We start from the raw sequence: 27,379 nt of genomic DNA on the forward strand, positions 1-27,379 counted from the left end.
ACAAAGTGCTTTGCAAGCATGACCTTACCTAGTTCTCCCAGCCTAGGAGATTGGGATCCTATTCTCACTTTACAGATGAGAAAACCATGGCTCAGAGTTCTCTAATGTGCCCATCTTTGTAGAGCTCCGAAGTGGCAGCACAAGAATTCCAATTCACAGAGGTCTCACCCCAAAGCCCTAATCACTGTGCTCTTCTAAGCAAGACTCCACGTTCCAGCTAGTTGCAATCTTCTGTAGGGGCTCTTATTCCCACCTTGACTCTCAGTTATTTCAGAAGGGGATAGCTAATGATAATTTTTTAAGGAATGAGGGAGGTCTTCCCACATTCTTTATATTCACAGACATGCCCTCTAGTATGTTTTCTGGTGGAGTATTTTTCAGAGGTTGAAACTTGGAATCACCTGGAGGTGCAGATTCCTGGGTCCCAGTACAAGGCCTACTGAATCAGACTCTCAGATAGGAGGTCCAGGAATCTGCACTTCCAGCAAACCCCCTGGGAGAGGGTATGACCATTTGTCATAAGCATTATATCATTATATGCATATGATTTCTCTCCAAATTAAATTCTTTGATGGTTTAAGTCCCTGTGGTTTGAATTCTCTGGTGTTAAAGATGAAGGTGCCATCAAAGGCACATCTGTATTCACCACACCTGAAAGCTAGCTGGAGAGTTCTGTATTGTCTTTAAAGAGTGGAGGGCTGGCTGGAAGCTTTCTTGTAACCATGATGTATAAGTTTCTCCCTGGGATGACATTCCACTGGTAAGTCAGGTATCAGCTTTGAGTCACTTGTTTTTCTTCTCTGAGATCTACACACTTAGGGCTCTAAAGTTCAATGGGCCCAGTGGAGAAAGGCCCACTGAGCAGGATTTCAGCCCCACAATAAGGGTCTCTAATCCATCCAGTGAGAGGACCTCCAGGTCAGGAGCCCCAGTGAAGTCATGACCCAGCTCAGCAGGCAGGCTTTGAGGGACCACCCGCCTCCTCCCTGCTCCACCTGGCCTCCCCTTCTCTGAGCCCAAGTCCTCTGGTGGAGGATTCAGGCACAGGGGTGCAAGCTTTGAAGTCAGAGAGCCTGGCCTTACAGCTTACTGGCTGGGTGACCTCACTTCTCTAAGCCTCCGTTTCCTCCCGCTTAGAACATAGATAGAGAGACTTGTGTGGTTTGTGAGGATTAAATGAGATAATGTGCATTAACTGCCCAGCACAATGGTAACTGCTCAGCTCAAGGAAGGATTCTTGCCCATTAATGCTACAAGCTGAGCCTTCTCCCAGGGCTCACACTCCCTCTGCCAACTGTACTTTAGGATTGCTATGTAACTCTCCTGCCGCCACCTGCTGCCTGCCAGTTCCCAGGCTGCAGAAACCAGTGCCACTAGGGCCAGGCAGCTCCTGACTCCCCATGTGCTTCTCCCAGATTACTCAGCTCCCTCCTTTGCTCTGTTTGGACTTTTGTGATCACAACTCGGTTAAACGAAAAACACTTAGAAGTCAAGGGCCCATGTCAGGAATCCCACCAAGGACCAGGAAAAACAAAAACAAAAAAAGGTGTTACAAAGCTTGGGTACTAAGACTCATGTTTTTGTTTTTGTTTTTTGTTTTTTGCTGTACGTGGGCCTCTCACTGTTGTGGCCTCTCCCATTGCGGAGCACAGGCTCCGGACGCGCAGGCTCAGCGGCCATGGCTCACGAGCCCAGCCGCTCCGCGGCATGTGGGATTCTCCCGGACCGGGGCACGAACCCGTGTCCCCTGCATCGGCAGGCGGATTCTCAACCACTGCGCCACCAGGGAAGCCCAAGACTCATGTTTTTGTTTTTTGTTTTTTTTTTTTTTGCGGTATGCGGGCCTCTCACTGTTGTGGCCTCCCCCGTCGCGGAGCACAGGCTCCGGACGCGCAGGCTCCGGACGCGCAGGCTCAGCGGCCATGGCTCACGGGCCCAGCCGCTCTGCGGCATATGGGATCCTCCCAGACCGGGGCACGAACCCGTATCCCCTGCATCGGCAGGCGGACTCTCAACCACTTGCGCCACCAGGGAGGCCCCCAAGACTCATGTTTTTAAATGCAGAGAACTCACTCAGAAACTAGTTGTTCTTACTTTAGAAGCAGGAGAGCTTTTAGAAGCCAGAATGTTGCCCACAAGGCACTTGCTGATAGCAGCAAGAAATCCTTGGAACCTCACAGCCAAAAAAAGAAATAAAGGAAGGGCAGCAGGGAGGGACGGAGGGAAAGACAGACAGACAGACTGACTGACTGATGTAAGGAATACAAAAAGCTTAGCAGTCTGAGGTCATTTATTGAAGGATAGCAATTCTCAGAAAGGTGTGGGTGGGGATAGGGATGCTTTGGGGGGTCCCCAGGGTCAAACCTACTTTTATATGGTACTAAGACCTTATATGCCCTCTTCACTCTCATTGTCTTATGGGTACACAGTAGAGTTTTCCAAAGGTTACATAATGTGTGATGATGTGGTAACTCTGAAGGTTAATGGAATGTGTGACTATATACTTTTGTGTTTTAAGTTTTTCTCAGTTTTAAGTGTTAATAAACTCAATACTGATAGATATAACCCCCACAAAACAAAAGCTCTTTGGGGGTCTTCAATAATTGTTAAAAGTGTAGAGGAATCCTGAGTCCAGAAAGTTTCAGAACCACTGGTTAGAGAGATAAACGGCCACTGCATTCTATAGCCTTGACACTCCTAAATAATAGCAGGGTAGCGTCATGGATTTTCAAACATGAACCATGGCTGCAGGCCACAAGAAAGCTCTCATGGTTACCCTCTGGTGCCTTCCTTAATAGCATTTTCCACAGCCTCCCTGGTGAGTAATGAGAGAGAGAGAGAGAGAGAGGGAGGGAGAGAGAGAGACAGAGTGCCACTGGAACAATATCTTACTCATTTTCTAATTCCCCCAAGTGGCCAGACTGGCACATAATTAGAGTAAATCAGGACATATTTTGGAATACAGTTAACTGACTTTTGGTGTGTCTGTTGGTGCCAGAGAGGTTTGTGTTTCCATTTGAAAAGATTTCCTCCAAAACAGATAAAACTTGGCTAAAATGATTTTAAATGATTTCCTACTTCAAAGAGACAGCTGTCCCTCCAGAACCCTCGCCCAGTGGTACTGCAGGGGCTCCGGCCCTGGAGGGAGCAGGGCCTCGAGGCCCCTCACGTGGGCTCTGGAGTGAGGCCTGGAGGTGTACAACACAGCAGCTCCAGGAATCACGCAAACTTGGGATCAGCCTGGATCCTCCTCTTTCAAGCTGTGCAACTGTCCCACGGCTTCCTTCAGCCTCAAAGTCATCTCCTAGAAAACAGGTGTCCCAGTAGGACCTACTCACAGGCGTGTTGGGGGGACGAGATGAAACATGGTGTGGAAAGCCCCTACCTCAGGGCCCAGAGGTAGAGAGCGCCCACGAGGTGGTAGCTGTCAGTATCAGCCTTGAGCTCATTTCCAGCAAATCTGAGGTGACGTTGGAATGGCACAGAGAGATTACGACATCACATTTTTCCAACAAGTGCCACTCTCTGTACATAAAATTTCTACTTTTTAAAGAAGTGGTCATCCTCCACCCCTCTCTCATCTAACATACACAGAGCACCCCCTCTGAGCAGGCCCCATAACAGATGCTAAGAAGGCTGAGATGCATAGTACCGTTCACACTTGCCAGAGCGTCACGGCCTCTCCCTCTTCCTGAGGGAGACAGATATTCACACCTCACAGCACAGGTCAGCATGGCAGATACTATAATGACAGTAATCGTAGCTGACCTGTGGTAAGATTTACTATGTTCAGGGCAAGGCAGCTTCCACACGTGGCAATATGAATCCTCACAGCAACCCTATGAGGCGGTGCTGTTATTTCACCCCCTTACAGAGAGGGAAACTGAGTCATAGGTTAAGTAACTTGCCAAAGGTCCACAGCTGATGAATAATCGAGCCTGAACGTGAACCCAGGAAATCTGGCTCCAGGAGTGATTCTCTTATGCACCATGTTACAGCCCCTCTTACACATCCAGACCTGTAGCTGCAAGTCAGAGTCTCACCATTTCCTCAGGAGGGCTCTGGTGGGGAGAAGCAAGTGGAGTTGGGAGTCAAGAGATTGGGGCTTAAATCTTGGCTCTTCTGCTTGTCTGTGTAACTTCAAGCAAGTTACTTATCTTCTCTGAACCTCAGTTGCTTCACCTAAAAAATGGGCATGATCATTGGACCAATCTTAAAACTTGGCAGGATCCTATAAAATACTGCAAAGCCATCTAGTGCAAGTTACTTATCTTCTCTGAACCTCAGTTGCTTCACCTAAAAAATGGGCATGATCATTGGACCAATCTTAAAACTTGGCAGGATCCTATAAAATACTGCAAAGCCATCTAGTGCCATGGTTTAAAGTATAGAGTGAGGGAACCAGATTCAGTTGAAGCTTTGCTGGCTGTGTGGCACTGGAGAAGTTGTTTAAACTCTGAGCCGTAGCTGTATCCTCCATATAATGGAGATAATAAAATGTATGCTATGAGATTTAAATAAGACAGTAAGTATGAAAGGACTTAGCACAGCTCGGAATACTTATTCAACACACGTCAGCTCATACTATTAGGCACAAGTGACTGGCAAGTTGCAAAGGAGGACAATACTACTACTGTAAAGAAGCTGGTCTTCAGCTCTAAGGCAAACCAAGTCCCAAGATACTGCTTTGGGACAGGGAGACATTGATGACATCATGGTCTTGGCATGCTCCAGTCTTTTTAAAGGACTCTGTGCTCTAGGATTTTGCAGCTCCGTGTGGTCTCAGACCAGCACCATCAGTTTTAGCTGGGAGCTTGTCAGCAATGCAGAATCTCAGGCCCCACACCAGACCTCCTGAGTCAGAATCTGCATTTTGACAAGATCCCCTGGTAATTCCTATATACACTTAAGTTTGAGAAACACTGGTGTAGCATGGAAAAAAGAAGAGCAACAAGAGTTTTGGGCCAGGGGTGGGAAGGGTTAATGTTTAGTTTGGCTCCTGTCAAGCCACCGGAAACAGAAGGTTCCAGAGATTGAAGGGTATGGACTGATGGGACAGGAAGGCTTCCTTCCTGCCTTGTGTCCTGGACAGCCAGGGCTCCTGCCTGGGACCTGCACTGACCCTCGAGCTGCAGTGAGGAAGGACCCCTAGACCTGCAAAGCAGAGGGCAGGCTGGGACAAAGAGAGGGCTAAGTGCCTCGGCTCAGGCTACCTGGGAAGTTCAGTCCTCAGGCCAAGCCCAGAATGAGGTCTGAGGCAGAGTGAGGAGGCCGGAAAAACGTCACAGTTAACTGAGCAGAGCTCTCCCCAGGGAGGCTGGTGGCCAGCGCTGGGACAGCTGTGTGAGGGCCTCCGAGGTCTCCCTGTTGCCCTGGGCCCCGTCCTCTGGCCCCTGCTTCCCTGGGTCCTGGAGGGTGGGGGCGGGCCCCGATCCTGGACATAGAGCCATGACCATGCCCCATGGGCCTTCCTCCTCAGTGCTGGAGCAGCTGCTCCCCGAGCTCACAGGGCTGCTCAGCCTCCTGGACCATGAGTACCTCAGCGACACCACCCTGGAGAAGAAGATGGCTGTGGCCTCCATCCTGCAGAGCCTGCAGCCCCTCCCAGGTCAGCCATCAGCACTCCGCCCAGAACTCCTCGAGAGCCCTCAGGAACTCCCCAGGGCCTGCTGGCAGGAGGAAGCCTAAACCGCACAGCATGGCATTCACCTCTCTTCATGGTTTAGCCAGCGTCCCCATCCACTCCAGCCCTTCTCCACCACAGCCCTGACTGTGCTCTTTGTCCTCCTCCATCCCCAGCCCTCTACAAACTCACACAACACACATGCCACGCACACTCGTGTACACACTGCTACCGCACTCACACGCACAAAACATGCTCTCACGTAGACCTCACATAGTAACACACACATCGCCCACAACACACCCCACATGCTCTCTCACATGCAACACACTCACATACTCATCACATACACATCACACACTCCTACACTCAGATGCACACTCACACACTCCCTCACCTTTATAAACTGCATACCTGCCCCCCATCTCTACTCACGCCTCTCCCTCTATTCCCCACAGCCTCTCTGCCTCGCTGTGTGCTCAGCAGCAAAGCCTCCTCATCTGTTCCAGCCTTTTCCCCAACCTCAAGTGAGCCCAAGAGATGATATGTGTACATCAAGAGCTCAGGAAACTCTAATGAGCTGTATCATGTCCCGCAGGGTTGAAGGGGTCTGAGCGACATGGGGGGAAGTCACCACTGGGTGACACTGAGCCTCACTTCCCAGCGACAAAAGGGGTCAATGTCATCGGCCACCCTCACAGGACTGTTGGAGGATGAAAGGGGCAGCAAAGCAGTTTGACGACTGTCCCCAAAGCAGCCCCTCTACTCTGTTCTCTATACTGGGCTCTGGGCATCCTTTCACTCGGAGAAGGAGATCCTCAATAACAATGTAAAAAGGGAAGCAAAGTTTGAAAGCAGGGAAATGATTTAGGCTATGCACATGCTTTGCAACCTGAGTGCTGTGTCCTGTGTGGGATAGAAGTCCAAGTGGGCAGGGTGAGCTGGCCGTCCTCAGCATCAGCAGCGGCCCTGGGCCCCCTCCCTCCTCACTGAGGGCCTGCTCTCCTCCTTCCTCACAGCCAAAGAAGTCTCCTACCTGTATGTGAACACAGCGGACCTCCATTCGGGGCCCAGCTTTGTGGAGTCCCTCTTTGAAGAATTTGGTAAGCAGCCCTCTCCTGACCTCTGCTGGAAGCCGTCCTTTCCCCCACATGCGTGTCCACTGCCCCAGTCTCTGGAACGGTCCCTGGATTGGGCGGGAAAATACCTGCATCTGGGCCTGGCTCTAACATTACAACATTGAGTCACTTTGGGAAAGTCCCTTTGCCTTTCTGGGCCCTGCCAGGTCTGAAAATCTAGACAAATCCGTACAGTCATGGGAAATCATCCCTGAGATTTGAGGAAAGGTAGGGATAAATGCGCAGTCCAAAGAAGGCTGGCCCATAGGGCGTCATCTCGTCTGCTGCTACCATCCATCTTAGTAGCTACCTGGTCTGTGAGTTGAGTGGTTCCACAGCTCAGCAGTAAATGGAGCTGTGAGGACTAGCAGAGGCGCCAAGGGTGTGGAAGCAGCTGAGCAGTGCTGCGTGCAGGGTGTGTGTGATCCCGGATCTGTCCTGAGGGAAGACAGCACTATTCAACACAGGGAGAAAGCTATGGGTCAGATGAGAGGACTTAGGGACTGACAGACTTTGGGAAAACACTATGCCTTCATTACATAACCCTTGAAAGTTTCCAAAGCACTGTACCAAACAGTATTATCCCATTTGATCCTCTCGACAACACTGGGGGCTAGACAAGGCAGGGATCATTGTGACCACTTTACAGATCAGAGGGATGAAGTCGCTTGACCAGGGTCACTAATGGAGGAGGTGGTGGAGCTTCCTGACCCCAAATCTAGCCCTCTTCTCACTCTGCCATGTTCATCCTCCACTTTCTCTGTCCCAATGGCCTGACCCTGCATAGACTGTGACCTGAGCGACCTTCGAGACATGACAGAGGATGACGGGGAGTCCTGCAAAGAAGCCACCCCTGAGCCAGCCAAGAGCCCATCTCTGAGACACGTGAGTTCTTACACTCTCAGGCCCTCTGTTCCTCTGGAGGAGGTAAGGAAAGTTCTCCCTGCTAATGCTGGGGACCCTCCTGGGGGTCTCTCTCTTCAGTGTGGTGGTCAAGGGCAGAAAAAGCACTGTGAGAACATTTCAATGACTCATGACATGCTCACTGTGCCCGTGCCAAGCAGGGATAATGCGGTAAACTGACCTGTCCCTTCAGGCCCAAAGGACGTCCCCACCCCAACCTCCGATTTCAGTACCACAGGAAGAGTGATGGGGGAAGCTCTGGGTCACAAGATGGGTGGCCTCTGCCCTCCTCCCTTCTGCTGTGTGGCATATCACTTCCTGTCTCTGAGCCTGAGTTTTCCAGCTACAAAAATGAAGGTCTGGATCATATCTAGGGTTCCTACCCTTTGGTGCCATGGAATTAGGACAAGGGGCCCAAATCACATCAAACATTGTCTGTTAACTGCATAATTCACTATCATCATCACCATAAATGGTACCAATTGTTGACCACTCATGACGTCCTTTCATATTCAGAGACTGCATCCTGCCTTCTAGGAGCTCCCTGTCCCCCAGCCTCCTCCCTGTCACTCTGCCTGCTCCCCTCTGCTCTCCTGACCTTCTGGGTTTCACACACCTCCTCTGTCCTCCTTCAGGCAGCCGACTTGCCTCCACCGCTCCCCAAAAGGCCTCCACCTGAGGACTACTATGAGGAGGCCCTTCCCCTGGGGCCTGGCAAGTCCCCCGAGTATATCAGCTCCCACAGTAAGTTCTTGTCCCTGAGGGCTGGGGCGTGCAGAGGAGAAGGCTCATCTCCTGAAGCTCCTGTGTGTCCTGCTGGGGCTGGAGCTCCAAGCCTGGCACCATTCAGCCATGCCCCACCTACTGAGGAGGAGCTACCAGAGCACCTGGCTTCTCCAGTGACAGCCTGGGTGGGCCGGTAGGCATGACCTGGGGGTTAGGGGCTTGGGTTCTAGTCCCAGTTCTATGTGACCGTGGACAACCCCCTTCCCCTCTCTGGGCCTCTGTTCCCCTACCCTTAAAATAAGAAAGGGGCTAGATACACACATATAAATGCACTAGGATGGAAGGTCACAGATGAGTGCTACTGGCTTGAGTATAGGGACTTAACATTACATACAAGAAACTCTATTATGGTTTTTGGATGACGGAGCATGTGTAGTTGAACCTGTATAAGATGTTTGTGTGTTGTTATCCTATCATTCAGCAGCACAGTGGAATATTCTCCAACCACCAAAAAATACATAAGATAGGTCTGTCTGTGCTGATCAGAAATGAATCCCAAGATATATATTGGAAAAAAATCAAAGAGAATACTGCATATAACAAGATCATGTTTGTTTTTAAATAGGGTACTCACACGCACATGCATTTAACAGTTTTTCTAGGATATGCAAGAAACCCTTAACAGTATTTTCCTATAGGAAATGAATAGAAATCTGGGTGAAAGGGAACATATTTTCCCATTCATACTCTCTGTACTGATTGTGCTTTTCACCATGTTGTAGTAAATAAACGACATAAAATTGACCACTCCAACCATTTTAAAGTGTCCAGTCAGTGGCGTTTAGTGTATTCACAGTGTTGTGCAGCCATCACAGCTACCTAGTTCCCAAACATTTTCATCACTCCAGAAGGAAACCCCATACCCAATAAGCAGTCACTTTCTGTTCCTCTCTCAACCAATCTGTTTTCTCTCTCTATGGATTTGCCTAATCTGAATATTTCATTTAAATAGAATCACACAATATGTGGCCTTTTATGTCTGGATTATTTTATTTAGCATAGTGTTTTCAAGGTTCATCCATGTCATTGCATGTATCAGTACTTCCTTTTTATGGACAAATAATATTCCATAGTATGGATATACCACATTTTGTTTATCATCTGTCAGTTGATGGACATTTGGGTGTTTCCACCTTTGGGCTATTATGGTATATTATTTTTATGATTAATAAACTAGTTCAAACAAAACTACTGAAATGGTGGGGTTGCACCAGGTGATCAATGCCCCTCCTTCAGCCTTGATAGTCTTGGGGTCTCTGTCACTGCCAGCAGCTGTTTATGTGGAGCAGGTGACTTTATTTTATCCACTTGAGGACGGGGAAGAAGGAGGGGATGAAGTGCTGCTGGGCCCTGAATCCCAGGACCAGCCCCTCAGCTGGGCGAGGCTCCTGCCCCTCCCCAGAGAGCTCGGATGGGGCAGAAAAGCTGCCTCCTGGAGCAGCAGGGATCCTGGAGCGGGAGGGTAGGGAGTGCCTCAGGAAAGGCCAGGGACCTTATCCAGGGAGAGGGCACCAAGCCCGACAGGAAATATCCTTCCTCTGGCACAGGGTCCAGCCTACCAGGTGTCCAAGTGCTATGACCCTGGGGCTCCCTCCCTCTTCCCCCTCGCACCTCCTCCTTCCTCACCCCCACCTCTGGCCTGAGCACCCCCAGGCCACCTCACAGGGATGTCACCAGCATCTGAGACCTCAGAATGCCTCCTGGGAAAAGCAGGCTCTGAGCCTCACTTGGGAGATACACTTGGGTGTCCCAGTCACTGGGAATTTGAGTGCTGCCGTCCTCAAGAAACAGATGGACAGCATGGGCTGAGGGCCCAGAGCAGTGGTCTGAGGAACAGGTGGTGTGAGAGCAAGGTGGTCTGAAAGGAGGAAGGCTTCCTGGAGGAGAGGATGTGCACCTGTCCCCCAAGCTGGCAACCTCAGTTCTGATCCAGGCTCTATCACTAGCAAAATGTGTGGCCTCAGTTTCTTCATCTCTGAAGTGGGTCTGATACCCACCTCCCTGCATTGTGGGAATCAGAAGAGATGATAAATATAATGATATCTAGTATTTGCCTAGGATGTTCTGTGTGCCAGGCATTGTGCTGAGAGTTCATATGCATCATATCACTAATCCAAGGTCGGAACTGTTCATGTCGATTTATAGGTAAAGAATCTGAAACGCAGAGAAACTGTTTTCTTTCCAAGGTCACTCAGTAAATGATGGAGATAGATTTGAACTCAAATCTGATTAACCCCAAAGCACATGCCCTTAATCCACTGAGCTTCAAAGTATGCTCCAGAGACCATCTGTATGAAAATAGTCTTGTTTTAAAAAAGTCTGATTCCTTGGAGTTCCATATATTTTCTCTTTTTACATATGTTTAGAACTATGCTATTAAATAGTTTTTTTTCTTAGTGCAGATTCCTCAGCTCAGCCCACATCAGTGAATCCGAATCTCTGGGGATACAGTCCAGGGATCTGCATTTTAAAAAGACCCCCAGTGAATGTAAATTGGTGCAGCCACTATGGAAAAAATATGGAGGTTCCTCAAAAAACTAAAAATAGAGTTACCATATGATCTAGCAATCCCACTCCTGGGCATATATCTGGAGAAAACTCTGATTCGAAAAGATACATGTACCCCCAATGTTCATAGCAGCACTATTTACAATAGCCAAGACATGGAAGCAACCTAAACGTCCATCAACGGATGAATGGGTAATGAAGATGTGAGACAGATAGATAGATAGATCTGTATATATACACACAATGGAATATTAGCCATAAAAAGAATGAAATAATGCCATTTGCAGCAACGTGGATGGACCTAGAGATTATCATACTAAGTGAAGTCAGAGAAAGACAAATACCATATGATTTCACTTATATGTGGAATCTAAAATATGATACAAATGAACTTATTTACAAAACAGATACAGACTCAGACATAGAAAACAAACCTATGGTTACCAAAGGGGAAAGGTGGGGGGGGATAAATTAGGAGTTTGGGATTAACAGATACAAGCTACTATATACAAAATAGACAACCAGCAAGGCCCTACTGTATAGCATAGGGAACTATAATCAATATCTTGTAATAAACTATACTGGAAAAGAAAAATAAATAAATAAAAAGACCCCTGGTAATTGTGATACAGAATACAATTTGGGATAACCTCACTCCTATACTGTACTGATTCCCATGAATGGGAAAGTGAAAGTTCAGCATCAGCAGCTGTTGTGTTATTGTATGTATTCACCATTTTATGTGTTATTATTATCTCCTCTAGCCCAGTTCCTCCTCTGTAGTCACAGAAATTTAGAAGGAGAGGAGGGGGTGGATGTATTAAGAAGTGAGCGGAGGGGCTGAAGTGGAAGAAGATGAGACAAAGGCAGAATAGAAAGGGGGTCTGGGCCCAGGTGCTGGGACACCACTCCCTGCAGTGCAGGGACCAGAACTGTGACTGAGACACACACCCACACACACCAATGCTCTGGGGTCAGAGGAGAGGGGCTGACCACTCTCTGCCTGGGAAGGTCAAAGGAAAGATCTTCGAGCTGGGTTTTAGAGGGTGAGGAATGCTCTAGCAGTTGCTAAGAGGGCACAGAGAATAGCATGAACATAAGCCTGGAAGTGTGACAGGGCCCAGCAAGGCAGTTCCTGGTGACAGGAGCACAGGGGGCAGGTGTGGAGCTAGAGCAGGTGAGATGCAGAGACGAGGCCCCACACCCTGGCCGGGGAGTGACAACAAGAAGCTCCACTCCCTCTTCCCTCCCTCTTCCCTGAGTAGGGCATGGTGTCCACGATCTTCCCCAGTCCTGGCGCCTGGAGTCTGCCTGCATTTCTCCAAGTACTGCTCTTTCTGCCAACCCCACAGACGACTGCAGCCCAGCCCACTCAATTGTGGACAGCTACTACGAGGATGCAGACAGCAGCTACCCCGCAACCAGGATGAATGGGGAGCTGAAGAACTCTTGTAAGTACCAGGTGGATGTTCAGTCTAATTCCATCCTCACGAAGAGCAGGCCTTGACCTGACCTTGGCGTGCCCTTGCCTACCACCCCATCACCTCCCTAGGGTCGCCACGGAGGCCTCAAAGCCCTTGTTCTCAGAGACACTGGGATTCAGTGGGAAGACTGCTGGCATGGGAGTCAGGAGCCCCAGACCAAGCCCTTGCCCTGACTCTTGGTGACTGACCTTAGGTGCGTGATTTATTCTCTCTGAGCCTCCAGATTCCTCTGTATAAAATGGGGACTTGCTGGGTGTCATGAAAATGACCTGAGACAATGGATGCAAAGATGATGGGTAAAGACAAAAGCTGATGTTTACTGAGCCCTCACTGAGTGCCAGACACTCGGCTAAACACTCTGTATTTGTTGCTGTTCACAATAGCCCAGTGAGGTAGGTATTATTCATTATTATTGACGAGGAAACTGAAGCTCTGAGAGATGAAGTCACTGAGATCACAAAGCAAGTAGTAAATCTGTAAGACACAGTGCCCATGTGGGGGCTTAGTCATTACCAACATCACACCTCACACCTACCCCTTCACAGCCCTGGGGCCCCAGAGCAGGGATGCCTGCAGAGGGGTAAGAAGGTGCCCCCCCACCCGGTGACGGCACAGGGACGGGTCCTTTCCCGTGGCTCCTGCAGACAATGACTCTGACGCCATGAGCAGCTCCTACGAGTCCTATGATGAGGAGGAGGAGGAAGGGAAAGGGCCGCAGCCCACACACCAGTGGCCTTCAGAGGAGGCCTCCATGCACCTGGTGAGGGACTGCAGGATATGTGCTTTCCTGCTGCGGAAAAAGCGCTTCGGGCAGTGGGCCAAGCAGCTGACCGTCATCAAGGAGGACCAGCTCCTGGTGAGTGGCCACAGAAGAGTGCCTCTCGGCCTCACGTGGACTTGCATGTGCCTGCGCATGTGTCTGTGTATCTGTGTGCATTCAGGCATGTCTGCCTCGGTTCCTCTAGGTTTGCTTTGTGCACAGAGGCTCAAAGCCCGGTGCTTGAGGTCAGGGCTCTCCTGCCTGAGAAGAATTAAAAAACAAAACAAAACCTGAAGACCTGATAAAGACTTTATCAAGTTTTGTTTTGCCAGACATGAATTTTTTATCACTTTAAAACAATGTTTATCATTTTTCATTATGCAAGTAAATGTATTTATTTATAAAGCCAGAAGAAAATAAAATGAAAAACGATTTTTTTAAAAAACCCCACCTAACCCCGTTGACCAAGAGCTAACCACAGTTAGATTTTGATGTATAAACTTCCACCCTCATTTCCATACATCTGTCTTTTCTAAAACTGAGCCCATGTAATACTTGTTATTATATAACTCACTTTTTAAAACTTTTTTTTAATTCACCATCTCTCATCACTAGCATTTCATAAAAGAAATGTACCTTTAATTCCAAAGTATAAGGATGGACATAATTTCAGGGAAAAAAAATGAGATAGGTTGTTTACCTATTGACAAGTCTTACCCAACGTACACACATTTGAAACATGACCTTTTCTCACGCTGCAGCAGTGAAAAGCTCATCCCAGGCCAGAACCAGGCCAAGACTCATGACTTACTTCTTTCCACACCTTATGCCTTCTATCTTTTTCTTGACTTAGTGTACTGCTTAGGACCTCCAGTACAATGTAAATAGAAGTGGTGAGAGCAGGCATTCTTGTCTCAATCCAGATCTTGAAGGAAAGTTCAATAATTCACCATCAAAGCTGATGTGCGCCATGGGTTTTTTATAGGTGTTCCTTATTATCACATTAAGCAAGTTCTCCTCTAAGAGCCTGCTAAGAGTTTATTTTACAAATGGGTGCAGAATTTTAGCAAATACTTTTTCTGCTTCTATTAGGATATATGGTTTTTCTCCTTTTTTCTGTTAATATGATGAATTATACAGTTAGTTTTTGAATGATAACCCACTCTTGCACTCCTAGAATAAACCCCACTTGGTCTCTATGCAATACATTTTTATGTGTGTCTGGATTCTATATGCTAATATTTTGTTTTAGTTTTTACAACTATGTTACAAGAGATTAGCCTATGATTTCCTTTTTTGTAATGTCATTGTCAGGTGCTGGTATCAAGGTAATGTTAGCCTCATAATAAGAATTGGGAACTGAGAATCATTATTGATAAACTATTGACTTCCCAAGCCCAACCCTCCATCTCTGCTAGAATTCTCTCCCCCACATTTCTGTCATGTAGCCCATTAATATCAGGGAGCTGGCTTCCTCCCAAGACAGCCTGTTTCTTCTATGGTTCTTTAGACTAAAACAGTCTTCCTAGTATTGTGCTAAAATCTGCCTCTTCCTAAATAGGTAGTTGTGACCCTTGGGACCGCTCAGTGGCCCTTGAGATCTGGAGATTGCCCAAAGATGCCCCTCCCAGGCTTCTCCTCTCTGTGGTGAACAGCCCCTGTCTTCATGCAGTGCCCACAGCTGGACTGGGTGGGGAGGTCTCTGTGGGGTAGGTTGAGTTTCCCTGTCTTCTCCCTCTACTCTCCACTCCAGGAGGCCCTAACCCCTTCTATTCCTGTCCAGTGTTACAAAAGCTCCAAGGACCGGCAGCCACATCTGAGGCTAGCGCTGGATGTCTGCAACGTCATCTACGTGCCCAAGGACAGCCGGCACAAGAGGCACGAGCTGCGCTTCTCCCAGGGGGCTACCGAAGTCCTGGTGCTGGCACTGCAGAGCCGGGAGCAGGCCGAGGAGTGGCTGAAGGTACAGGGGGGCTGTGCCTTCGCCCACCCCCCCTCCCTCCTTCCTTCCTCTCTTCCACACACCCAGCCCTCAATGGAGTGGGCTGCTGTCACTGGAAGAACAGGCCTTGCTCAGGGGAGAGGGGGTCAGTGCCCTTCACATAAAGCTAGGGCTTTATGTGGAAATGGGCTTCGGACATCACCAGGAGACAGACCTCAGGCTGGAGACCTGTGTTCCTTCTAGTTATTTGAATCCCCTTTCTAACATGCCTACTGTGGGTTTATCCTACCTGCAATGTACCTCTCCAGGAATGGGGAGCTTAATACCTACAAAGGAAGTTGATTTTATCATTAGACAAGCTAATCCTTTTTCTTCTTTTAATAAAGGAGAAATTCTTTCTTACCTTAGGTGAAACGTGCATACTTATCACATCCACCTATGACCCAGCCTCTGCATCTTGCAGTTACACAACAATTAGAGTTACCATGTACTGAGCACTTACTTTGTGCCATGCATTGTGCTAAGAGCTTTATACACATGACTTCATTTACTATTCACAGTGGGACTAATTGTTCCCATTTTACAGATGAGGAAACTGAGGCACAGAGAGCTTCTGTGACTCACCCAAGGTCAACCACCAAGTGGTTCGGGCAAGGATTAGAAGCAAATAAGGAAACCTACTCCAAAGGCGACAGGCAGGGTGGCATACTGATGACAAGGGAGGACTTGGGTGCCACACAGACTTGAGTTCAAGTCCCAGACCTAAGTGGCATTTATTGGCTGCGTGATCTTCTGCAAAGGACTTTGCTTCCCTGTGCCTCAGTTTCTTCCTCTATAAAATGGTTCCTGTAAGGATTCTAGAGAGTACTTGATACAGGGCCTGCCAGGCAGTAAGTCCTGAGTAACTGTCAGTGACTACTCTGCAGTGATGGTGAAGCCCTCACCCCCAGGCCCTTACAGCAGCTCTCCCCTCCTCTGATCTTCCTGCTGGAACAAAGAAACCAAACCCCTCCTTCCCTCCCTCCCCATCCTCCCTTCCTTCCTGTGATAACCAGCTCTCCCACTGGGATGTTTACTGTTTCTCATTACTGCCTTTGTCTCAGGAGGGGAAGGAAGAGAGAGAACCTGCATGCTGGGGTGGGGGTGGGGGAGAGTGCTCCGTCCTCAAGGCGCTGGTTGGTTCAGAACAAGAAGCCCTAGACCTAGAGTTAAGAGGCCTGCCTTGGCACGCCAGTTAGCCCAGAGGATAGGGCAGGCAGCCATGGCTTCGCCTCTCAGAGCCTCATCATCCTAATTTGTAATTTGGGGATCAAGGTGCCCCTGCCCCACAAGGCTGCTGTGGGGATACAATGGGATAATCCACGCAAAGCCACCTGACAGATAAGCAGCAAGTGGTCCGTTATCATTTCATGGTCTGGATGCTTGTGCTGCATGGCCTCAGGTGAATGCCTTGGAGTCTCAGTTTCCACATCTTTGAAATGGAGAGAATAACCCTGGCCGCCCTGCAAGTTGTTGTAAAGTTCCAACATGTCACAGAAGCGAATCCTCATGCCTGTGCAGGGCATCCTGGTTCACATGGCCCTTCACACCCATCATCTTACTGGTCCTCACACACCCAAGGACGTAATAAGCAGAGGACCACTGATATTTCCATGTTACAGATGGGGAAACTAAGGCCCAGAGCGGGGAAATGGCTTTCCCAAGGCCACGCAACTAATTAGTAATGGCACCAGGTCTAGAAGCCAAGCCTCTGGACCCAATTCAAGGGACAGACACAGGAGAAAGCCTGTTCAGATCCTGATGTGCCCCACAAATGGGGCAGGAGGCCACATCAACCCATCTCTTCCACCCAGTGATCCCAGCTGCTCTGTCTGATGGCCCTGACCACACAGACCCCATTCTTGCTTTTGCCTCCACAGAGTCCCTGCCCACCTGCTCACAGATGTGTGTCCTCTCCACAGGTCATCCGAGAGGTCAGCAAGTCCGTTGGGGGTGCTGAGGGGGCAGATGTGCCCAGATCCCCAGTCCTCCTGTGCAAGGTGGACCTGGACAAGGTACCTCTGTCTTCTCAAGGTTCCCTCTGGGCCAGGCAGTGGGGATTCTGCACGGGCTCTGCCCCAGGGGACCCGCAGGCTGGTGGTAAAGCCAGGTATTGACAGTAGGCGCTCAATCAATGTCTACTGAATTCATGAATGAATGAATGCCTGTGTCCAAGGTGCAGTACAAGCCTGAGGAGGGAGTGACTACCCTGCCAGGACAGGAAGAGGTCACATTGGAACTGAGCCATGCAAACTAAATTGGAATTAGTCAGAGAAGGAGTGTGCCCCACTGGCACATAAGTGAAATGGTCGTTTCATAGTCTGTCAGGCAAAAGGCAAATATATGCTAATGCCTGTGCTTCACCAGGTGCTGTGGATGATCAAGGGACTCCACCCCAAATCCTAAGGGGAGAGTTAAGACTCCCATACATGGGTCCCACATGACATAATAAATGCTAGCATTATAGAAAATATGACTGTGTGGCCAGGACTGTCCTAAATGCTTTATGTGCACTACCTAATTTAATTTCTACAGCAACTCTGATAAACTACATTTTCAGAAGAGGAAGCCAAGGCACAGAGAGGTTTAGCCCCAAGTCACATATAGTTAATAAGGAACAGAGCTAACTGATTTACACCCCACAAGCCTGCCTCTCAAGGGGAGCTTCCTGAGCTCCACTGGACGAGTAGTTAGCATCTGCCGTGCACTGGATACTGTGCTAGGCACTGGGTGCAGTCCTAACAGTAACAGACACAACTCCTGCCCTCCCAGCACGGGGTTCAGACATGAATCCAATCACATAGATTTAGAAATGCCAAGCTGTGTTAAGCGCCGGGAAGGAAAAGTACCAGGTACCCTGGGAGCACGTGACAGGGGCTGCTCTTGTCTCAGGGTCAAGAAAGGCTTTCCTGAGGGAGCACAATTCAGAGAAGGGTGAAAAATTAGTGAGGAGGGGGAGGGAAAAGGCATTCCAAGCAGGGAGAACAGGCCCTGGAGCAGGAAGAAGCATGGATGGAAAGAGGCCAGGGTGGATGGGTTCGGAGAGAAGGGGAACGTGTCAACTCTATTCGAGTGTCCTGGAAAGCCGTAGTGAGGGGACAAGGGCTCATGCTGGCTGGAGGGGCAAGGGGGGTTAGGGAGGTTGGGCACCTATGTTGAGCCTTAAAGAATGGGCAAAACTCTGCCCCACTGGGGCATAGGTGGATCAAGGGACAGGGGCTGCAAGGGAAGGGAGCAGCAGAAGCAAAGGTGGGGTCAGCAGATTCATTAGCAGAGGAAGGGTGGAGGGCTCACTCGGCCTTTGCCATTCGTAGAGGCTGAAGGAAAGCAGTGTTGAGGGCGCGCGTGTGTGTGTATGAGTGTGAAAGAGTGTGTGTGTGAGTGTGAGAGAGAGTGTGTGTGTACACACACCTGCAGCTGCATGCTGTGGTGCAGTTCAGAGGGTGGGTAGAGGGGAGGAAGAGGCAAGCCTGTAGAGATGGGCCCTCCTGTGGCTGAGTGTCCAGGGGGAGGGTAGCTCAAATGTTTAGCGTGGTATTTTTGGAGAAGAGTGGGAGTGAGGACGTGGTACAGGTGGCTCTGTCTCTCCATGGACTCCTGTGATTGACGTGTCATCATCACTAAGTCAATTCCAAAGTGCTCACAGTGTTTCTTTGTATTTGTTCTCTATCTTGATGAAAAACTTACCATCTGTACACCATCACAGAATAGAACCATAACTTCTGTCTCACAATTTACAGGGGTGCTTCTTTATACTTGACAGTTCTAACCAATTTCTGACAGTTGCCATTTTTCCAGCCTTTGGAAATTGGGGGGGAGTACATGGCCTCTCTTATCTCCCCCGGCTTTCTAGTACTATGCTTACAGCAAAGCATCCCTGAGCCTGGTCTGGGGTATCCTTGGCAGGAAAGGTTTAGGGGCCTCAGAGCTCTGTAAGTCCACCTTTTTAAGTGGATGGGTGTCATTTTAGTCTTGTCCTGAGTCTGGCTGGCATAATTTAGCTTCTTAAAGTGAGATGGCTGCATACCACACAGGTGTTAGAAATGATACAGTCTGTTGGCCTCATAGTTTCACTTGGGCCAGTTTCCTGGTACCTCACGGCAGCCCACGGAAAGGGGTGTAATTCAAGTGAGAAGCCTTGGGGAGATGAAAGGATTTTCCCACATTCCCACAGCTAAGTAGAGACTTCATTTCTTCCAAAGGCCATCTGACTACTCTGTACCACTCCCTAATAGGAATAAATGAATGACTGGTCCAGAGTTGGCATAATGAGTAAAAATTAATGTTGGCTGACAATGAAGTTGTTACCATGGTGTGTATGTGCGTCTTTACCATCCTCTCATCCAAGCTAGAATTGTAATGGACTCCTCTCTCATCACCACTCACATTTACTGGTCACCAAGTCCTGTCATGACTATTTTGAAAATGCCAACTCATCTCTTTTTCTCCATCCTCACTGTCGCTTGGTTCATCCCCCATCAAGTCTCAGCTTGCCCAGGATGACACTCTAAGTGCCTCTTTTGCTTCCAGTCTTGACCCCCTCTTATCCATCCCCATGATGCCGCTGGGGGCAGCTTCCCAAACCAACTCCATTAGTGTCCCACTTAAATACCTTCTCCGCTCCCCATCTACCAAATGTAGTCCAGACTCCTAGGACATTAATCTCAGTCTGTTATACTGAATTCCTCACTCCCCAAATAGACTGTGAGTAACTGGAAGACGCAACCATCCTAAGTCATCGTTCTCCTCCTCGTACCAGTACAGTATCAGGCACATGACAGTTGCTGACAAATATTTGTTAGCTAATCCTCATGTACAGGGGTCAGGGGGAGACTGAACCAACAAAGGAGAACTTTCTAAGTGTGCCCTCTGATAGGGGGCTGTCTGTGTCCCTCTCCAGAGGCTGTCCCAAGAGAAGCAGACCTCGGATTCCGACAGCATGGGCCTGGGCGACAACTGTTCCACCCTTGGCCGCGAACACGGTAGGAGCCTCTGGGGGCTCAGGCGGGAAAATGCTAGAGCTGGGAGAGGCCTTGCCACAAGCACACAGTGCAGAGCAGGTCCTGACCACTCTGGAGACCTAGGTGATGTGACCTGGCCTATCCATACCTGGAGCTGTAGGCCAAGCCCTGTGTGCAGGTTGAAAGGTTGGGGGGAAGGGCTAGGGGCGGGTGGATCTGGGACTTGGGGCTCCCTCCCCTCCCCTAACCCATCTCCATGGCAACAGGCAAAGGGAAGAAGAGCAGCCTGTCAGAGCTGAAGGGTTCAATGAGCAGGGTTGCGGGCCGCAAGATCACCCGTATCATCAGCTTCTCTAAGAAGAAGGCACTGGCCGATGACCTGCAGACATCCTCTACCGAGGAGGAGGTTCCATGCTGTGGTGGGTACCGGGCATGTGGAGGTGAATTCAGACCCTGTCGATGAGGGCTCCTGGGGCCAAGCCAGGAGACCCTCCAGGCCTAATCTACCCCACTCCCAAGGCAGAGGACAGAATCCTCCTGCTGGAAGGCTAACCCCCACTCCATCAATAATCCATGCCCTTCCATCACTTCTCCTCCATGAAGCCCTGACGCCTAACAGAAGGAAAAGCCAATTGACTCTATTTCTATTCTCCCTGTGACCTTAGTGCCAATCACTGCCCACCTCTGGGCCTCAGCTTCCTCTACTATGACAAGAGGAGAGTATCTTACTTCTGAGCATATAATATGCCAGGTGTTTAAGTTACGGCCCAGTCTTACAAGGATATTTCTTGGATAAAATTTTTTAAGTACTTTTCATTATAAATGCATTCAATGTGAGTTAAAAGGAGTTTGGAAGGAAAAAAAACATATTGTCTATCTAAATGCAGTTTTCCATGTACCGGAATCCAATAGAAAATCATGTATTTTAGATAAACAGTAATATTCTGCTAACCTGGAAAGAATATTATAAACGCACATGGCTATAAAGAAATATTTTGTAAGTGGATCAGGACATGTTATGGTAAAAAATAAGTTAAAATCTAAAACGTTGAGGGAATTCTAAACTCATCAGCCATCAGCCTGTCCCTTACTTGTTTTATAGTTCTTTATCTTGCCTAGATGTTTTTGTTCCCACATGCTGCCACCAGGTGTCAGCATCACCCATTATTTTCTGTCTTCAGTAATAGTTTTGACATTTTAGGAGGAAAGGCAAGAGGAAGAGTTGTGTCTTTTATTCATTCTGTATGGTAGTTCTGCCCTTTTCATCAAGCTTGGTATAGTCTAAAGGCTGTGCATGTATGTACAAATATGATTATCAGTCCCCATTTCATATATAACAAATTGAAACTCAGAGACAGAAGAGGATGCCTGAGGTCATAGGCCACGAGTGAGCTGATCCGGGACCCAGAGGGCCTTCTTTCCAGCTAGAGGACAAGGGTTATCCAAGTGCTCTGTCCCTGGGGTGTAGACCCACGCACCCTGACTTGTATCCCCCAGGGCTGTTAGGAGGTCACACCACTGGTCTCCCCCTTCCAGGTTATCTGAATGTGCTGGTGAACCATGGCTGGAAGGAACGCTGGTGCCGCCTGAAGTGCAACACCTTGTATTTCCATAAGGACCGCACGGACCTGCGGACCCACGTGAATGCTATCACCCTCCACGGTTGTGAGGTGGCCCCAAGCTTTGGGCCCAGACACCCATTTGCCTTCAGGATCCTGCGCAACCGGCAGGAGGTCGCCATCTTGGAGGTGAGAGGAGAAAATGCAGGTGGGCCTTGGTGGTAGGATGTGAGAGGAGCTCTGGCCTGGACTTTGGCTTTTGTCCACAGTACCTTGCTACTGACATTATAGGGACTAAAGAAGAGGGAAAGTAAGCCAACTGTTGCCAAGTAACCAACAGAGTTGCTGGTTAAACTATAGAACACCCACTTAAATTTGAATTTCAGATAAACAACAAATAATTCTTTTTAATAGAAGTACATACCATATTTGGGACATACCTATACTAAAAAATGATTCACTGTTTATCTGAAACTCGAATGTAACAGATTTCTGCATTTTTATTTGTTAAATCTGGCAACCCTAGACCCAAGGTTTGTTTATTCTGCCTTAGAAATATAATCCCAAACCTGAAAGGCATCTAGTCTGATCTAATTTCAATCTGATTCTGGAATCCTCTCTAAAATTTACTTCCCACCAGTGACTGTCCACCTCAGATAAACCACTGCCCTTCAAAGTAGCTTGCTCCTCCCACCAAGAAACTAAATTTTTACGAAGATTTTCTCCATATTGAGTTGCAATCCTAAGCTCTGTGAAGGTAGTGACCACACCTCTTCTGCATACTTTTGTTTTTCCAGAACCCACCATGATGTCCAGCACATACTAAGGGCTCAATTAAGATCTGCTGAACAAATGGCTGAATGACAATGTGATTTCATTTCACGCATTCATTTTTCATACCTACCCACCAGCACCAGCCCTCCTCTCAGGGGTCACCCAGAATATGCTGACTCTCTCTTTACATGTCAATCCTTCACCTATTTAGAATTTAAAATATTAACTGGGAGGAAACCTTAAACAACTACCCCCTCACATTATGGATAAGAAAAGTGAGGCCAGGGCAGGCATGTGCCTCATCCAAAGCTCCACAGAGGATCAATGGCCTCTAGTCTTTTCCTAGAATTAAGACCCAGCCTCTTGGTCTTGTTTTCTTTGCCCAGTACCCACGGCCTGTGTCAGTTCTTAAATTTCAGGAAATATTGACTCTGTAAGTCACTTTTACTTTTGATAGTTTGAGATGGGTCTCTTATTTCTCTTCAATTAAACAAAGAGCTTTCTGGCAAAAAGTGTGCTTTTTAAATTCAAGTTCAGTATTTGTGTGCTAACTTGATTTTATAATAATGCTCTTTAAATAAGAACATAAGTATATGTTTAGTTGACCAGCAACTTCTTGGAGATTTTCCTGTATACAGTACTATATATAATTGGCATTTATAATACAAGAAAAAATTTTGATTGGGTTATGTGATAAATAGCCTCCTCATTTAATAAAAAGCAAATATTTAAAAATAATTCAGGGCTTCCCTGGTGGCGCAGTGGTTGAGAGTCCGCCTGCCGATGCAGGGAACACGGGTTCGTGCCCCGGTCCGGGAAGATCCCACATGCCGCGGAGCGGCTGGGCCCATGAGCCATGGCCGCTGAGCCTGCGCGGCCGGAGCCTGTGCTCCGCAACGGGAGAGGCCACAACAGTGAGAGGCCCGCGTACCACAAAAAAAAAAAAAAAAAAATTCAGAGAACACCTGAATTTTGTTTTCATATCCAAATGGTCAGGAAGGCTCTGAGGATAGTGAGTGAGGTTATGTGTCTTAGAGAGGTAGTCAGGGAGGGCTTCTCTGAGGAGGTAGCCTTAGAGCAAAGACCTGAATAGAGGGAAGGTGGGAGCCACTTGGGTTTCTGGATGTGTGTTCTAGTCTTGCTCCTCTTGGATCCCTAAGTATTGGATACATAACAGATACTATATGAAAATGGGTTTGGCTGAAGTGAGCAGGTAGCCAGAGGCTCTGATGGTGCCAAAGTGAACCCAGATTGTGCCTCCTCTCCCTCAGGCAAGCTGCTCCGAGGACATGGGCCGCTGGCTCGGGCTGCTGCTGGTGGAGATGGGCTCCAAAGTCACTCCCGAAGCGCTGCATTATGACTACGTGGACGTGGAGACCTTAACCAGTATCGTCAGTGCAGGGCGCAACTCCTTCCTGTGAGGGCCAGCATCCCATGGCCCACGGCCACCCGCAACCTTTCCTATCTCAGCTCCCTCTCAGAGGCGGAGTCCAGCCTTGGGAATGGGAGGGGAGGGAGGAAGGGCTGAGAAAGGCTGCTTCCTTGGGAAGTCAGAGTGGGTACCTTCCTCTTCTAGCAGGCAGGAGTAAGCTGGTTAGAGGAGGTAGCCCAGGGTCACAGGACACCGTGGACGGAATGAGCCAGAAAGGAGAAGCTTTTTTGTACAGTGGCCTGCACTCTGCTCTCATGCCATGGAAACTTAGAGTCCCAATACCCTTGAGCTTCTGGGCGGGCACAGGGGTGGTGTGCAGAGCTTGGCATTATAAATACCATATTCAAGTCACGGCTCTATCACGACCAACAGCTTGGGCTGGTTGCTTGCCAGCCTGGATCCTCTGTTTTCTCGCTTATAAAATGGAGGTGATGAATCACCTGCTTCCTGAGTTGTTATGAGAATCCCATGGGCCTCTGCCTATAAAGCTCTTAACACATCAATGTCCTAGTGCTACCTGGCATGGTTGCTATCACTAACTTTCTGACCTCCATTAAAAGGTGCTGCCAGGGGCTTCCCTGGTGGCGCAGTGGTTGAGAGTCCGCCTGCCGATGCAGGGGACACGGGTTCGTGCCCCAGACCGGGAAGATCCCACATGCCGTGGAGCAGCTGGGCCCGTGAGCCATGGCCGCTGACCTGTGCATCCGGAGCCTGTGCTCCACAACGGCGAGAGGCCACAACAGTGAGAGGCCTGCGTACCGCAAAAAAAAAAAAAAAAAAAAAAAAAAGGTGCTGCCAGAATCAAATGAGAGAATGGACAGGAAAGCACTGTAAGCTGCAAAGTATCATTGTCACCATCATCATCATCGGCCCTTGTATTTTCTAGATATGCAAGATCCTGCCAGGATCAGTGGCCTGAGCCCCGAGTCTATGATGATGTTCCTTATGAAAAGATGCAGGTACGGTCCCTCGGGACTTCAGGGAACATGGCAAAAGCCACTTATTAGCTCTCCCTCACTACTCCTTTTTTCCTTTGCCTCAGAGGGATCATTTTCGTTTAACCAGCAGCTAGAAGGCGGGGGAGAGGGGACCTTCTTACGACAGACCATGGCTCAGGGGAAAGAATCTCTGGAACAGGAGACTGAGCAGTGCAGTGGAAAGATCCCCTGACCAGGAAGAAGAAAGCGCTCTGCATCTATAAAGCACTGCTCCGGTCTGAGCAAGGTGTTGGACTGTCCACCCGTTTACTGCTCTGTGAATTGACTGATTCAGTAGTGTCTCAGGGGGATGATAACTGGGTGGCTGCCCCCAGAGGCCTTTACCTGGTGGCAACCACAGTCCAGGCTTCAACTCCCAGGACATTCTCCCTGTCTTGCTCACTAAACCAAGGAGATGCCAGCTTATTAATTTACAGTGAGGCCTCTGTAGCCATCACTTGACCCATACTGCCCTGCAGCATGCCCTGTGCCTTCTCCTGCCACAGGAGAGCGAGAGGATGACATTCTGATCAGACAGTGGTTGGTGGGTCAGGCCTCACAGCTAGAGGAGAGAGAGAGGGAATCAAGCTGCCAAGGAAAGTAGATGTGTTTGCAGGCCAGGACCCCTGCCTTGGACAGTGCTGGATGACACTCTGAGCTCTCACCTCTAGGACTCCCTTTGCTACTAGAAACTTCTCCAGCCATCCTTCTGTTTACATGGTCTTTCTTCAGACTCATATGAACCAGTAGATGCAGCTTGAGACTGTTCTCAGCTGCAGAGTTTAGTAGCAAGACAGCTTAGTGCTTAAGGACATGAACCTTGCACTCAGGGCTGAGTCCAAGTTACCTTGGGCTTCATTTCTCTGGTCCTCACTTCCTGGCTCCACATAAATATGATAAAAGCTACCTGATAGGACTATTGCAAAAACTAAATGAAATACTTTATGGAAAAAACTTAGCACAGTACCTGGACATTGGAAGGTCTTATACAGAGGAGTAAATAGTACTGTTATCAATAGCAGTATTATATGACATTATTATCATATTCCACTCATGGTTTCCTGAGCTTTGACAAGATTTTGAGTGTTCTCACAACTCTTCATGCAAAAATGTATAGCCAGTCTATTAAGTTATGTCACTTCTACCATTGGCTGATCTCATCTATGACTTTTTTTTTAACTTAAGACTTTATATTAGCAATTTGGAAAACTTGAAGGATACGTCCAAATGATGTGAGGACAAAAATATCTATGATAAATCAAATATGGTCACCTACGGTCTTTTGAGACTTCCTAATTTTCCTCTCAGCAGAAATTCCAGTTTAGGGTTGCCTTCTGCTGCCCCCCACAGGAAGGTATGAGGATCAAGTAATACACTGCTAGTGCAAGTGGTTTATAAACTGTTGAGGGCTGCACACATCTAAAAATTTAAGGCCAAGATCTCAGAGGTCATGTAGTACTCAGCCACTGAGCACGCACCAGAAAGCACCTACACTGAGGATTCTAAGCCCACCCACACTTTACCTTCTCCTTCCATCTCTCACCCAGGATGAGGAGCCTGAGCGTCCCTCTGGAGCCCAGATCAAGCGCCATGCCTCCACCTGCAGTGAGAAGTCCCATCGGGCAGACCCACAGGTCAAAGTCAAGCGCCATGCCTCCAGTGAGTTCTGTGTGTAAGGGAAGAAGGGAGGGAAAAAGTCCGGGACAGGAGCGGGGTTGGGGGGATGTCTCAAAATCAGATCCTTGCTGGGGTCACGTGGGTAAATAAGTGAAGAAAGGTATAAGAAAATACTCTAAGAAAAATAACAGCACAAGCAGAGTGATAAAGGGCAGCTAGCAGGTGGCCTCAGAGGGGAAACAACAGGGAATAGGTTGGGGGAGACTGAAGGAAACTGCAGTGCTCAGGCCCCAGCTCTAGGGGCAGCTACTACTTAGCTCCAGCCAAGGCCCCCATGCAGCAATGCCAGCCCAGATTTGCCAATTATTCAAAAGAGACCAGAAATCTACTTATTTTTTAATATAAGCAACTATTTAAAACTTTTAACACTACATAAAGCCATATATATATGGCTTACCTCTGTGTCCCAGCCCAAGCTCTGCCTAGCACCCCATAGGAGCTTGCTGAATTGCCTGATCGCCACACTGCACAATAAATAATGACTAACTATGCCAGACAACTCTATGTAAGTTCTCTTTGATTCCCAACATTTATCTCTACTCCTGTATGATTTATCTTTATGAGCAAGCCAGCTTCCTGTAGGACAGCATGTCCTAAGAGTCTTTTATTTGTTGTTTTTACTTTCTTCCCCTGTACTTGAACAAAGTCAAGTTCTAGTCTTTGCTTTTTGAAGATTTATTTTTTAAAATACTTTTCTTTATGATAGCTCCATTTCATTAGCATAGATAATCTCTTCTGGGAGTCAGGAGACCTATATTCCATTCCTCACTTGGTCACTAAATTACTGTGTAACTTTGGAAAAGTCCCCTCCTCTCTCCAGAGAGTTTCCCCTCTGA

General features: G+C 48.4%; 1 protein-coding gene across 1 annotated transcript in view; it reads left to right on the plus strand.

The window, feature by feature from the left end:
• The window catches only part of AFAP1L1 (actin filament associated protein 1 like 1), a 71,777-nt gene that overhangs the window by 21,080 nt on the left and 23,318 nt on the right, over nt 1–27,379 (plus strand). The window contains exons 2-15 of the mRNA XM_060092046.1: nt 5,480–5,608; nt 6,643–6,726; nt 7,529–7,626; nt 8,280–8,388; nt 12,291–12,389; nt 13,067–13,278; nt 14,966–15,145; nt 17,086–17,178; nt 20,064–20,145; nt 20,391–20,543; nt 21,661–21,872; nt 23,729–23,874; nt 24,776–24,848; nt 26,414–26,525. Of these exons, the coding sequence (XP_059948029.1) occupies nt 5,480–5,608; nt 6,643–6,726; nt 7,529–7,626; nt 8,280–8,388; nt 12,291–12,389; nt 13,067–13,278; nt 14,966–15,145; nt 17,086–17,178; nt 20,064–20,145; nt 20,391–20,543; nt 21,661–21,872; nt 23,729–23,874; nt 24,776–24,848; nt 26,414–26,525 (1,782 nt within the window). The remainder of the gene's footprint in view (nt 1–5,479; nt 5,609–6,642; nt 6,727–7,528; nt 7,627–8,279; nt 8,389–12,290; nt 12,390–13,066; nt 13,279–14,965; nt 15,146–17,085; nt 17,179–20,063; nt 20,146–20,390; nt 20,544–21,660; nt 21,873–23,728; nt 23,875–24,775; nt 24,849–26,413; nt 26,526–27,379) is intronic.

The sequence above is a fragment of the Mesoplodon densirostris genome, chromosome 3, assembly GCF_025265405.1.
Source record: "Mesoplodon densirostris isolate mMesDen1 chromosome 3, mMesDen1 primary haplotype, whole genome shotgun sequence".
NCBI classification, from domain to species: Eukaryota; Metazoa; Chordata; class Mammalia; order Artiodactyla; family Ziphiidae; genus Mesoplodon; species Mesoplodon densirostris.